The sequence below is a fragment of the Chelmon rostratus genome, chromosome 16, assembly GCF_017976325.1.
Source record: "Chelmon rostratus isolate fCheRos1 chromosome 16, fCheRos1.pri, whole genome shotgun sequence".
In the NCBI taxonomy this organism is placed as follows: domain Eukaryota; kingdom Metazoa; phylum Chordata; class Actinopteri; order Chaetodontiformes; family Chaetodontidae; genus Chelmon; species Chelmon rostratus.
In genome coordinates this window covers 21,818,893-21,834,047 of record NC_055673.1, presented here as the reverse complement: position 1 = coordinate 21,834,047, position 15,155 = coordinate 21,818,893, and the positions used below count along the sequence as shown (strand labels likewise).

The 15,155-nt window shown below is 43.8% G+C and overlaps 1 protein-coding gene across 1 annotated transcript in view; it reads left to right on the top strand.

Moving 5' to 3' along the window:
• ptprua (protein tyrosine phosphatase receptor type Ua) overlaps positions 1–15,155 on the top strand; it is a 177,660-nt gene that overhangs the window by 42,797 nt on the left and 119,708 nt on the right. The window contains exon 2 of the mRNA XM_041954690.1: positions 7,330–7,458. Coding sequence (XP_041810624.1) covers positions 7,330–7,458 — 129 coding nt within the window. The remainder of the gene's footprint in view (positions 1–7,329; positions 7,459–15,155) is intronic.

The following is a 15,155-nucleotide window of genomic DNA, read 5'->3' as shown; positions in this document are numbered from 1 at the left end:
GAGCAGTGTTTTTCCAAGCAGGACCCTGTTTAGATGACCCGTGTGGGGACCTGTGTGACATGGCTGCTCATGTTGAGCAACAGTTTGGGCCTGTTACTTAGCAATGTGCCATTAAAGGCAGGGAAGAAGAAGAAGACTGCTAGCGAACAGGACACGGTTGATGTGGGGTAGACATGGTTTTTGTGTGCATGCATCATTTATACATCTGACCTTTGGTTTCTGTGTTCAGCTCTTGTTGGTATAATAATGGTCTCATTGCAGTTTCTGGCTGGAAAGAATAAAATTCACTGAATATTTTTATGGGATGAAAAAGGTCAAGTTTATAGACTTCCAAATATTGGCTGTGGAGGACTTTGGTGTGAAAACTGCATATTGCTTTTGGTATTGTCAATCAAAAACCTATATTGGCTGAACCCTACAGTCTGCCAGGAGTGTTGTTTCTCTTTAATAAAACTAACATACTCTGCTCTTTTACCTTTTCTTCTTCTTCTTCACCCCGCTCCCTCTCTCACACTGCTTCCTGTCCTCGTCCTTGGTGAACGCGTCTGAAAATGGGGTGGCTTTTATTAATGGTCTGTGAGGAAGTGGCGTTCTTCTGCTGGCTCACTATTGATGAGCTGTACAGCCGCGCCCCCCTCCATCCCTCCCGCCGCTCCCCGCCTTCCGTAAGTAAACTTGTCAGGTCTGATGCATTGCCTGCACGCGCTCAAATGCAAATCACGCAGCAGCGGAGCTTTATCTCAAACCAAACAAGAGAAGCGGCAGAACATCCTGGATCCTCGGTCCCAGCAGAGCTCCTGTATCTGAGAGGCTCTGATTAAAGGAGTGCCAGCAGAGCTCTGCTGCCGGTTACACAGCGTTAGGTGGTTTGCCTGCGGAGTTTACTTTAATGCAATGGGAAATGAGCTCAACAGATAGAGCTGCCTTATCGGCACGGGGTGAGATTTTTGGTCAGGTCTCAGGTTTCACCCAGTCAAGCTTAAGTCTGATTTTTCAGCAAATAAGAGAAGATTAGTGGCGAGAGCGGCCCTGTGTCTTAAGTAAAAAAAAAAAAAAAGAAATTAAATATAGTAACTCGTGGAGAGTCTTGAACTTAGATTGAGTGGAAAAAAAACAAGTCCTTGCCTTGAAACATCAGGAAAAAAATCAACTTGATCAAGAAAGAGGAAGTCCAAGGGTATCTTAATGGAGATTTCAGAAACATTTACAGTTCATGTTCTTCAAATGAGCAGTGAAAGGCAATCTTTCTGACTGGCCCGCCATCCGTACCGGCTTGGCTTTATATCTGTGAGAATCTGTGAGTCGCCGCTCTGCCCCGCACTATGTAATCACTGTTATCCTTGTAAGAGTAATTGCAAATGAGTGTCCTTGTTAAATCTGTATATAGATGATTTAAGCCCATCTTAGAGCTGCACTGGATCACAGTGATCAATAGAAACCCATCTTCATCCCAGACTTCTTTGATTACCTCTTGGTTTTTTTATACTGTATAGACGAAGGGAAGGAATCTTGTTTTCCATCCTTTTCTATCCTCTTGTTTTCCACTGGCTGTGATTTGTTTTCATTATCCCCGCCCCTCTTTGGCTTTGCTCTTCCTCTCCTTCTGTATGAGGGCTCTTCACCCAGCTCACGGTTTCTGTCTCGCCCCTCTAATTTATTTCTCCCTCTCCAGGATAAATGCCCTGTAAGAGGCTTGTGTTTTCCTCCCTCTCCATCACAACGTATTTATGATGTGGCTGCTGTGCGGGCTATTAGTCAGGGTCATGGTATCCACTGTAGGAGCGGGCCAGGTTGGACAGTGGTACCTGGGGTCCATCACAAGCACTTTAGGCTGGTCTGCACCTTCTCCCATTAATCTCCATGGGCCTTTTCTGGCTGCCCCACATCCAGATTTGTGCTCTTCTTTCTACTTCCTGACTTTAGTACGCAAGCACTGCTAATGTGATTCAAATAACTCCTCCTATGTACAATGGGAGGTATTTGACTCCTGACTGATCTCAAAAGGCATCTTTAAATGTTTTGGTGCAGCCACTTTACAAAAGTATAAATTATTTTTTCACCTACATCTAGCGGAATCTTTTTTTGTTTGGTTTTAGATGTTGAGATATTTGAGATTTTTGCCTCCACCGCAATATGACAGTGGTCAATGAAATTTCAAGTGCTAACGCTAACAGCATTTCTTTGTGGGTTTCCCGAGTGATCTTGGGTGCATATCAGACAATCGCAACATCCCTGGCTGGATTCTGACTCGTTACATATCATACTCCATGTCCTCTCCTTGTTTCCTGTCCACCTCTGCTTTTAACTGAAATGAAACTCAGATGAATGCAAAGAAGTGATTAAATAGGACAACATATTTTTGTAATTTGATTGCTTAAAGCCAAGACAAATCAGGCATTTTAAGGATTTGTTGAAATCTATTTTTGATGCTTTTTTGGCTAATTTTAATTATTATTATTATTATTATTATTATTATTATTATTATTACCATCATCATCATTATTATTATTATAATTTTTTTTTTTTTTTGGGGGGGGGGTATGGCTATTTTAAGGTATGGTAAAGCTGCACCATTCAGTGTGTTTGCATCATAAGGTTGCTAATACTTTTTCTTATCATCAACAAACTGTGTTACACAGAACCATCTCAGATGTAGTCAGTTTCAAACAATACTTGGCTGTTATTGGATGAGCCATTTGGCCGTAACCATCTATCACGGGATGACTTACAGCGGACCATATGCTGTAGTCGGACTGCTATAGCTATAGCAGCATCCACGCTAGCCTCTTTAGGAGCCGCCATTGTTGTTTTCGAATGAACAGTCGCGCTGTCACACCCGAACCACGGCCGGCCCTGACTGCCAGTAGTGCCACATGTTTATCAGTCCAAATGACGGTGGTCCGGCCATGAGCACGTAACGTGAAGCCCAGCATGATGGATTCAAGGTAGACAAACCCCATGAAAAGACCAAAACAATAGACTGATCCACTAACAACTGCTGCGTGTGTGTCAGAGCCAGATTTATCTTGATCCTGTGCGACATAGAGCTGTATTGTTGTCCAAAAACTATTAAAAACACATCAATGAGCCACATTGTTGTCCAGTAACGCATACACTGTAGTTTGTTGTGGCTTAATCCCGCGCACACTGTCCTGCTGCCCCAAATACTCACTAGAGCACCAAATATGGATTAATCCACCGTTGAAGATAGTCCCCGACAAATGCACTGTTTCCCTCTGTTTGAGCAAAGTCGGCTGAAAACTACAGTGCCCAGCTGTTTAGGGAGTTATTGAAGATTCTTGGAATTAGAAATACACAAACGGTGTGTGGCTTCTTCCGTAATAAAGAGTGGAATTCGTGGCCAACGAGGAGGAATTGTCGATAACGCCAACCTTAACATTTACGTCAGAAAAATGAGTAATTTCGCGTTTTGCCCTCAGAATTGTGTCATATCACGGGGAAGCCTCTGAAAGCTGCATTAATGAGATTCTTAGCTGCCTCTTGCAGGCTTTGCCGGCTGTTAAGTAAAATCCCTCAATACCACACAGAGGATTACTCTGATCAGCGGTCTCATTTAAAATCAGTAGTAAGAAAAACATTTTATTGCTTGCTTATGTGGAATCTGATGAAAGACTGCTACAGATTTTGGGTCGGAGTAATGAAGTGACTTAGATTTGAACCTTGTGTCTGTTTAGTTGGGTGGTAAATAGGAAGGTGGAAGTTTGGCGGGTGAGGAACAGAAAAAGTCTGCTACTTCTGTGCCAGGTAGAAGAAAGAATTGAGAAATTAGGACGAGCCAAATGTAGATAACACGAGACCCGGTATCTAACGACAAGCTCGGGTCTTGTTTGGCAAATTACCTCTCCTACCTTTCAAAGAGGAGGGCGCCTCATTCTCGCGCATTTATTTATTTCTCCCTCTTTGTTCTCTTCCTGAAAAGCTTGTCAGCTGTGACAGTGGCTCACTAAAGTTATCTCGCGCCCCGCCGTCCACGTCTCTAGGTGTTATTGCTGCTCTGCGTGGCGGCGCGTTGCTGGGGGACCGCGCCGAACGCCGCCGCGCTATCGCCTCTGATAAGCAATTAGCATTCTCAAAGCTGCTTTCTCTCACATTCAAGTCGTTATCGTGTGGAAATTTGAGCAATCTTAGTCCCACGTTGGCCACATTCCCTGCTGCTGCGATGAACACAAATAATTCATCCCCGCAGTCGTTACAGCTTTAGCCTGTGTGACATTGACGGGTTCATTATAATTTTATTCGTTTTTTAAGTAAACATCAAAACAGTAAACAAGCTCAGCTAACCACACGCACACTTCCTGGGTGCACATTCGAGGAAATGCGTACACACACACACACATCAGGAAGAACTCAACAGAACGCACGTGGCTTTTCTAATTACATGGGCTTGGCCTCCTGCTGCCAGAGAAGCTCATTTGGGCACTGAGGGGAACGTGCACGCTAAAAGCAAAGGAGGCTGGGAAGGATGAGTCTTAATGAGGGGAATCAGTGGAACGTGTCTGATGGTGACATTTCTTCCTGGAACTGGAGGGCTCTCGATGAAAGGCAGGCCTTCGCCGCGGGGCCCGCTCCACCACTCAGCCCTCTCATCCTCATACAGCCGGGCGCGGCGCAGCACAACGAGCATCGCTCACACAGGAGGCAATTAAAACTCTGATCTGCTTACGCACCCGGAAACACTCGGTTGGCTGCAGGCGGAGGGGAAGAGGGCCGTGGTGGCGGGGACGTTCGCTGGTGGTGGGATGACGATATTTGTTTGTCAGCAGGAATGGCGAAAGCGGTGGTCCAGAATTAGCAGTCTTAGTAGTTTATTGCAGCATGCTGTGTTTCTTCAGTTGCAAATCTTATACATTAATAAAGAATAAAAAGGTGGAGCTTCTGAACAAAACGCAAAAGCAACTTTGGGGTAGTAGGCCAAACAGGATACTACTAAGTAGAAGCTGGCAGTGAGTCAGTGTCGCTCTTTAACTGCAGCAGCAACGCTGCCAAGCCTTAATGTGATCTGTTAGCGACGAGGGTCCTGGGACCGTAGACGGCTCGGGGCGTTTGGAGTTAAGTAGCAGTTAGTTTGGAGGGAGATGTGCAGTCACACTCAGGATGTTGGTGCTAAAAGTATTAAAAGGAAAAATCTGATTTCACTTCTGTAGCCGTCAGTTCTATCGATTATGATATCAGGCAGGTTGTAAACAAGACAACAATTCTGCCTGGCTAGCTACCTCTGGATTTGGAGATAGAACTGAAAGTGATCATGCCTTTAATGGTGCTTAGAATCACTCTAAAAAACAAAGCGCACGCCTGGAGCCCACCACCCTCACCGAGGAGACACACAGTGAATTAAACCAGAAAATATCAGAGCAAGGATTGGCTTAAGTAGTTCCTACATTAGGAGACTACAGTCAGGGGGTCAGAATCAGATACCTGGTTAAAAGTGAAATGCTGCGAACATCCCTGAGCATGTTTCTGCCCCTCTTGGCAGATTTGTCCTTCTGGCTCACATCACCTTTCTGTCTGTGTAATGCACTAAAATCCATGTGACATATTTTACAAAAAGCATCACTTTGACCGACGTACTGGTAAACTTCCTCCCATTTTTGGCAGCTACTCCATCTCTCTCACTTTCATCCATCTTCTTCTTCTTTTATTGGCTGGTGTCATCAAATGTCACAGCTAATGTTCTACAGACTGCCACCTGCTGTACTGGAGGTGAATGCAGCAAACACATCACCGAGGCAGTTATGCCTCCTGTCAACATTACAGCCGGCCTTTTTTTTTTTTTTTTTTTTTTTTTTTGTAGAAATGTAAGAAATACAGGAGAATTATGGGAAAATATTTTAAAGGAAGAACAGCAGGAGAGGAGGGTAAAATGCAGGAGAATTCTTGGAAAAACAGGAGGGTTGGCAGACATGTTTTTAGAAATGTCAGCATGTTCCAAGACAGTGATTTCAAAACCTTTTAAGTCTGGCTTTTTTGGAATCCAAAAACTATGAAGGCAAGTTTGATCAATGAGCAATGCCAGTTTTTTTGTGTAACCTTGTTTAAACTCAACCCACACTATTGAAATGTTGTTTTGCTTTCTGAATAAATCCGGCTGAATCTAGATGACCTCGCAGCATCAGGGCATGAACTCTCGCTCGTCCGAGCTCGTTTTCCAGCAGACTTTATGACTTGTATTAGCTGGAAAATCACAGGTGGAGCTAACAACATTAATGATGCTCTGGTCCAGCGATGATTGCAGTGCAGCAGTACGAGTTGCACCTGTGTTTGGCATGTGAAAATGTTTTGTGGCCGTGTGCGTCCCCTCTATAATGAGTTCCATCAGGGCGGACTGCCCGCCAGTTCAGGAACTTTTAACGGTTTCACGCTCTGAGCAACTTGTTTTTTTTGTGGCAAGCGAAGGAAAATATTTTGTGGTTTGCACTGTTTTTTTGGGCAAGAAAAGCAATTTGAAGGTGGCTCTGGGAAATCGTGGTGAGTACTCAGAACTTAAATTTCTGACATTTTATAGACTGAACGATTGACAGATTAGACAAAATGATCAAAAGGTTGTTGAAGGAAGAAATAAACGTAAGCTCCAGCTCTAACAGGATTAATGCTGCATTCACCTAGATGAAGTCGAGTAGAACATATGGCACACATCCATGCATGACCACAGATTGGTCCTCCCAAGTCCAGACTATTCATTTTTAGATTTTTTTTAAGTACACCTGTGTTTTCTGACCAATTAAACAGGAACACACCATTTTTCCCTCTACTCTGACAACCAAGCTGGTGGCTTTAAAAGCCTGTGGTTAGCGTGATAATGGCAAAATAGTGAATGTGACCATTAGAGGCCAGACAGGGTTGGGTCACCTTCACAGGCTAAGAGCCAGGCTGTTGTTGTCCTCCATCAGCGGAAGAATCCCCCTTGCCGCTCTGGCACAGCTCCCCATTATTTCTGGCTGTCTGGATGACCTGTGGCTGCTGTGTCATTTTCACAGCGCAGGGCTAATTGCACCAAATGGTGGAAGGGTTTGAGGGAACAGATGAGGTAGGCAGTCTATGCTGACCGCCTGGTGCTAGCTATTAGCTGTAATTTAGTTTGTAGCTGCAAAAATTCTCCAGCAGTTGATGTATTAACACATATACAGTAAGCCTGTGGTGATGTAACACAGCAATCATTTGTCTGCTGCGTGTGCGTTCCTTCACCAGTTTCCTCCTGCCAGCATGTAGCAAAGAAAGTTTACTAATAGCTTCTGGTTAATGGCTTGATAGCGAAAGTTTTCCATAGTCTAGTTTTTTTTTCTAACCTATTTCGCTCTCTCCTCGCTGCAGCTGGCTGTACCTTTGATGAGGACTCAGACCCTGGCTTGTGTGAGTACCGACAGGGCCAAGAAGACGACTTCGACTGGCAGTTGATCAGGACCTACAATTGGCCACACCCGACCCCGGATCTTCTACGAGGTAGAGACACACAGTTCACACAGCTTCTGTTGGGCCACAACGCACCACCTTGGTTTTCTTGCATGAGAAAATCCAGCTTCAGGCTGAGAACACCGTAAAACATCACCAAGGAGTTCACTGGAATCAGCGTGAACTTTTTTAATTAACTTAACATGAATATTTAGGTTTTGTTTAGTGTCTTGACCTCAGATGCATGTGAACATAATGCACACCTGCTGCAGTGCAGCAGTTCACTCCAGACCGGTTGTGGACTGTGCTCACGCTGGACAGCTCTCATGCATGAAAAGCAACAGGTGGAAATGAATCATCTGCTCCAAATTGACTATTTCAGGCACTTTGAATAAGTATCATCAACACAGTTTTAAAGTGAGCACTGGGCAGATAAAGGCAGCGTGATGTGAGTGTTTTTGTGGCTGGAGGAAAGCAGCGCAGCAGCGCTGCGCATGTACACAGAGTGGATCTATCACCATCACTGAATGTGCTGCTGACTACTTAAGACCAGGTAAGGCAGGCTTATTTGTATAGCACCTTTCAACAACAAAGCAACTCAAAGTGCTTTACAGGATGCATAAAAGGCATTAAGGCAAGGCGTAAAAGAAAAACAAGAAAATGTAGAAAGACATTTGAATAAGATATGAGATAAAAGCTAAAAACAAGCTGAAATAGACTCAACCAGACGTTCAGTGCAGCTGCAGTGCAGTGCAAAGTGTGCATGCTTCATCTCCATGTTGAGGTTTGACCCTCGGGGCAGTGAGCAGACCTGTCCCAGACCACCCGAGAGGTCTGCACGGTTCACAGCGCCGCAGCTCATCAGGTATGAGTGAACGAGCACGGCCAGTCACAGCGGTTTCTGTTAATAAGCAGCAGACCACAGTGTGTTTACAGTTCATTAAAGATGGTTCTCTTGCTGCCCAGCCGCCACGGTCCTCATGACAGAAGAGAGGAGTCTATTTATTTACAGTCGAGATTTTCCGAAAAATGAACCCAGAATTGAGCATCAGTAGAGGATAGATCAGTGAAGCTCTATCAGTAAAGGTGCAAATGATAAATAATAATAAGTACTCCATAAATAATGCTCTCTCACACCTTCCCACACCTACTTCTGTCAGTTTGTCTGTGTTCTAACAAGTTCATCACCATGAGTGCCTGAAAGCAGTGTGCACAGTTATCCTGATTGGAATGATCGTGCATCTCACTCCTCTCTGTTGCAGCAGCCTTTGTCCCGGCCTTCCGGTGGGGCAGCTATTGACTCTTTTGCCTTTAAAGACAGGCGGAAGACACGTCGTGCAAGCTTGCTATTTTATGCCATGCATTCCCACACATATTGAGCCCTTAGACTTGTGAGTTGGAGGAATATGTGCTAATGGAATTGGAGATGCCACCAAGGGAACGGTTGTAGGTAGCATAACCACCGAGATGCGACTTTTAAGAGAAAGTGTACTTGCATTTAGCCAGTCTGATGGCCAGACAGTCACCAACCCACGGTCTTAGTTTTGCAGGCGGGTCCCTGCAGCAGGTATTTAGGAATATATATTTTGTAAAAACAAACATGAACCAGAGAAGCTCCAAGTGCCTGAAGATATTTACTGTACAGACCAGAAGTAGAGTTATAAACAACGCTGTTTTTGTACAGAAACATCACAGAATAACCCACTAGTCTACTATAATGTGGGCTTGCCGCGGCTTTTATGTGCTGTGCCGTTCTTCAGATGGCTCATTACTGGAGCTCTGTGAATGTTCTGAATAAAATAATGACGCATTTAATGAAACTGCAAACTGACTGGGACTGTTTGTGCAGAACTCTGTCAATTACCAGAGGGGGACTGCAAGTCCAGACATCAAGTCTGAATTAGTTTAAGAGCAATCCAGGCAGAATAGTTGTAAGGTTTTGAATGGAGAGGGTCTAAAGAGAAGGAGCTACAGTACTTCATTTTCAATGCCAGTGCTGTGAAAGGTGCTTTCAAAAGTTACGTGTTTTTGACAAAGTTTCTAAAGCCGGGCAAAATCAACCAAACCTCTGATAAACGGGTGATTTTCAATTGTAGCGTAGTCCTTTCTCATAATTTCTCTTTTTCATTTGGATAATCCCCAACACAGATCACGTCTCACACATACTGTAGTCCAGAAGATGTGCATCAATTAATCCCATATTGGAAGGTTTCTTTTTGTTAAAGTGGTGTCACAGTTTTTCTCAAATAATGACGACTGAGAGCTTCACACATAGGGAGGACAGGGTTTAGCACAGCTTTAGATCAGTCCACTGGCCCCCGTTCGAATGTAGAAACTTCTATCAAGATTTATTCAGATGGTGTCTTGACCCAGCGGGGACCGATTGCAGTCCACCGCCCCCGCGCCAATGCATCTCGGATGCATCTCAAGAGACGCACTTCTGATCGGATTTTGCCTCCTGACTCACTTTTGATTTATAACTCTGACTGCTGCTAAACAGAGAAAAAAACAGACATTTACTTGGCCATGCAGCTGGAGAGGAGAGTGATGGTGGCTGCTGGATATGTTGCCTCGGGGAGGCCACAAACTTCATCACCCTGTGCCGAGTTATTAGGCAAATAAACTGTGTTGTGGGTCTACATGCGTTGAGTATGTGGTCCGTCAGGGATGTGTTTGCGTTTACTAGACCTCCTCCACATGTGGCGAAAACAATCATGACCAATTTATTCCTATATTCTGGCTGCTTTTGCACTTTTATTGTAAGCTGTTTACTTGTGAAAGAATCACCAGAGATGCCTTTTGTTGCAAACCATACAAGTCTTTATAGATATGCAGCAGTCTCTCAGTCAAAACTGAAGCTGACTCAACCATAACTTGTGTTTGTGACTTTGTTGAGAAGGCAGTTGAGCTGCACTAATCCATATTTTTACATGAACAATGGATCCAGTGACTTTGTCGGATCGGTGGATCCATTAATCTGCTGATTTTCTCAAATAGTCGATCATTCGTTTTCTTTGCACAGTGTCATGAAGTTCCTTGTTGTTTTGATTCGGCCATCAGATGTTCAGTGTGCTGTCATATGTGACAAAGAAAAGATGCAAAGCCACATATCTGAGAAGCTGAAGTCAATGACAAATGACTCCAAGCATGCTAATTCATTATCAAAATCGTTCATTTTCTGCCAATCAACTAATGGTTTCGGCCTGTGGGAGCATCTGTAGCTCCGAACAGGAACTACTGATTCTGCTCAAATACTTTCAATAAGATCAGCCTGGTAAAAATAAAACAGGAATCTGAAGAACAACGGTTGCACATTGACATTGCTGACCCGCGGTGAAGCCTGTCACTGATGTGTCCTGGAGACAGTGTGAACACGCTTTGTTTCCACTCTGGTTAAATGTTAATGGATGGTGAAATGGACTTTCAGCCGGCGCCTGCGCTCTCACCAGGTTTCCTCAGTGATTTATGCCAAACAATCTTATTACCATGCGCCCTGTTCCAATCATCACCATACTGACAGCTTGTTTTCCACCACTCAGTCCCTCGCTGCTTTTCTATTTGAGCGTGTCATGCATCTACACAGGTGGCCTGCTTCCAATCTGCACCGACTTTTTACATACATGTATATTTAAAGCGGTCTGTTTTAGGAAACGCTGCGTACATCTGAGAGGAGGCACCCGAGTGAGGATGGTGCTGGTTGCAGGCTGCTGGCTTGGGTAAATTGTGGCAATTTGAGGAAGGAGCCGACAGATGCCCGGATTTCATAATTCATTCGCAGTTATCAAGCGCTTGTTCCGCTGTTCCGGGCACAGCTCCCCCGAGGCAGGCTGGGTATGTTAAGGAACTCCCTGGGATTGGTGGAGTCTAGCACGGGTCATTGCTGATTACACTTCCTGGTGTCCCTCAGGAGCCGGCAGTGCCACAAAGCCGCTTTTCATCTTCTTTTCATCCATTAGAGAAGGTCGATTTCAGCCGGGATGAGCACATGCTCGGGTGACTTGGATGTTTCTCTCAGATGCTGCCGGATAAGCGATGAAGATTTGAGACATAGCTGTGTGAGATCTTATCATCAGAGGAACCTGTTGTGAGCTCACTTTTGAGGCTCCTACATAAACCATTGGCTGTGTTAGGCACTATGCAAGTACTACTACTACTACTAAGTACTCACATCTTCCCCATCATAAGTCTTTGGCATCACCAGCCATCATCATAATATTAATTCTAACCCTTATTTAGTCAGTGGCCTGTTATTTAGTAGAAAATGGTACAGTGGGTTAATTTATTCCATCAGCCCTGGAAAAATAGTACACTGTGAATTACAGTTAAAAGCATCAGGGCTAGAAACACTATAATCTCATTCCAGCCCCAAGAGGTAAATTTAAGGTTGAATTATCAGGAACAAAGCTATTCACACAAACAAAGCTATTTCTAACCAGTCATACACACAGCCGACCTCTTAAGAACAGGCGCAGCAGGGCTGGCCGAGGTATCTGAGCACATCACATTATGTTGTTCTGGCTTTAAAAGTCAGATTAAGACAGCAGAGGCAAACTGTTTACAGGCTACATCTAGTGTACCTTTTGCTCCACTACCTTTAATTTATAGCTGTAGACACTGGTCCCAAATTACAAATTAAGATTTAAACACACTAAACAAATTATGATTGTTTTACTTTTGATTCATTTTGATAGTAATACTAAAATGCTTTTTCTTGAGTAATATTTCCAAAGCAGGACTTGTACTTCAGTCTCTTGACAGTTTTTATTTTAGTAACAGATCTGAGTACTTGTTCCACCACTGAACACTAGCAGTAAGACCCCCACCCACTGGCATGAGCAACAAACTGTTACATTAGTACCTGCTTTCTCCGGTTTTAATAGAGACACCACACATGCTTTTGCGTATTTGTGTGGCAAAAAAAAAGAACATTTATACAAACATACCTTACATTACTTCCATTGTTTGTATTCCTTATGTAGATTTTGGGTTTCTAGGTCATATCTACTGTTTGAATCTACTGCACTATAGGACATTTTAAGCTTAAAGGATTTTTTAAGCTCAGCAGAGATAAAACTTAATTATTATTCTGTACTAACAACTATCATGGTGAAGTTTTTGGCTGTTTCTAGTGTTCAGTGTGGGACTGGGATTCTCATCTGTATTGTGTTAATATGGAGTCTGGTGAGACAAGCGGTTAGATATAATCTGCTTGTTAGGCTTCCATGTGTATTTTTGGTTATTTAACAATGCTTCTATATGTAATGCAGGCAAGTATAATTGATTTGCTGTCAAGTTGTGAGCGAACATGCTCGCTTTGTTCGAGTGGAAATATGATTCTATTCGCCTCAAGTGTGAATTCAGCTTGATGGGTTGTGTTTTCACACAGCAATGGAAACAGATCTGTCTGTTCAGTCCTCTGCTTTATCCTGCAGCGCAGGAAGGGTATGCAAGGTCAGAGTTTTCCAAGAGGGCCTTTAAAGTAATGCTGTGTATGTTTTACCTCAAGTTTTTCCAAGGGCTTTAAATTCTTTCAGAGACGCTAAAGAGACTGCGATTGAGACAACAACTTAGTTTATTGGGCACCAGCGGCTCAATAGTATTGATTTGTGCCCACCAGCCAGTGGAATACCAATGACATGAAACATTGGACCTAAAAAGGAACATGTTATGCCCTTCAGCTTTGCAGTTTTTATATTTTGGTCATTTTCTCGTGTGTTGTCTTATCTTTCCTCCAAATATCTCGGCCGGCCTTGCCAGTATTGTAATGCGGGATGTGAGATGCCGGGGCTCAGTGTCTGCAGCTACGTGGGAAGGCAGATGCGATTGCTGTGCATGATAGACAGTGTTTCTGCTGTTCTTTTAACAGTGAACAGGTTTCTGCGGTGCTTTGACGACACAAAGCAGATTCAGAGGGGCTTGACAGAGATTTTATTGGAGTTGAATTAAATTGAACCCACAGAGGGAACCTCAAAAAATTGACTATGTTTAAGTCGATATCACCACAGGGTCCCTTTGAGAACTGGCAGCATCTTGAAAGGTTGGTCCAAATTAAATTCTCAATTGTTGTCCTGCATAGAAATATCTTTGTGTTTCTTCGCACTGAAACCCATCTGCAACTGATGGATTTCATGCATTTTCTGCATCACATTTGTATCTTGTTTTCTAAATAAAAAGTGGTTGTCAGTTGATTTAATCACCATTTAATCAGGCACAAACGGTCAATACGTAGGCCGTGGTTAATTCTAATTTACTTAATAGCTTCATTTTGTTCGGATCATTTGAAGCCTGAGAAAGCACAGACACCTGTAGATCAAAGAGAAACATGGATGACTGCTCCACATGAACATCATAAGAGAGACCAGAGGAAAACGAGGGTAATTGTCACTGCAGTGGAAGAATCCTTTAAAAGGCGGCACATCAATTGAGTGAAATTGCAGATAACTGAATAGTTAAATGTACAGTGCATCCAGAAAGCATTCACAGCCCTTCACTTTTTCCACATTTTCTTATGTTACAGCCTTAGTCACACGAAGTTGTCCTCAAGCCACTCCTTTGATATCTTGGCTGTGTGCTTCAGGTCGTTGTCCTGCTGAACGATGAACCGTCGCCCCACTCTGAGGTCAAGCACTCTGGAGCAGGTTTTCATCCAGGAGGTGTCTGCACATTGCTGCATTCATCTTTCCCTCTATCCTAACTAGTCTCCCAGTTCCCAGAAAGACATCCCCACAGCATGATGCTGCCACCACCATGCCTCACTGTAGGGATGGTGTTGGCCTGGTGATGAGCGGTGCCTGGTTTCCTCCGAACATGACGCCTGGCATTCACGCCAAAGAGTTCAATCTTTGTCTCACCAGACCAGAGAATTTTGTTTCTCGAGGTCTGAGAGGCCTTCAGGTGCATTTTGGCAAACTCCAGGCAGGCTGCCATGAGCTTTTTACTAAGGAGCGGCTTCTGTCAGGCCAATCTACCATACAGGCCTGATTGGTGGATTGCTGCAGAGATGGTTGTTCTTCTGGAAGGTTCTCCTCTCTCCACAGAGGAACGCTGTGGCTCTGACAGAGTGATATCGGGTTCTTGGTCACCTCCCCCGATCGCTCAGTTTAGATGGCCGTCCAGCTCTAAAGAGTCCTGGTGGATCCGAACTTCTTCCATTTAGGGATGATGGAGGCCACTGTGCTCATTGGGACCTTCAAAGCAGCAGACGTTGTTCTGTACCCTTCTCCAGATTTATGCCTTGAGACAATCCTGTCTCACCGGTCTACAGACAGTTCCTTTGACTTCATGCTTGGTTTGTGCTCTGACATGTGCTGTTAGTGTGGGACCTTATACAGACAGGTGTGTGCCTTTCCAAATCACGTCCAATCAACTGAATTTACCGCAGGTGGGCTCCAATTAAGCTGTAGGAACATCTCAAGGATGATCAGTGGAAACAGGATGCACCTGAGCTCAATTCTGAGCTTCATGGCAAAGGCTGTGAATACTTAATGTACATGTGATTTCTTAGTTTTTTATTTGAATAAATTAGCAAAAATCTCATTCGGGGATATTGTGTGTAGAATTTTGAGGAAAAATGAATTTGATCCATTTTGGAAAAGGCCTGTAACATAATCAAACGTGGAAAGAGTAATGCTCTGTGAATACTTTCCGGGTGCACTGTATATCAGCTTTCAAAACAAGTAGGGAAAAAGATATATTTATGTATTTCTCATATGCAGCCTCTGTGCAAGTGCAAGCACGTATTGTAGCGT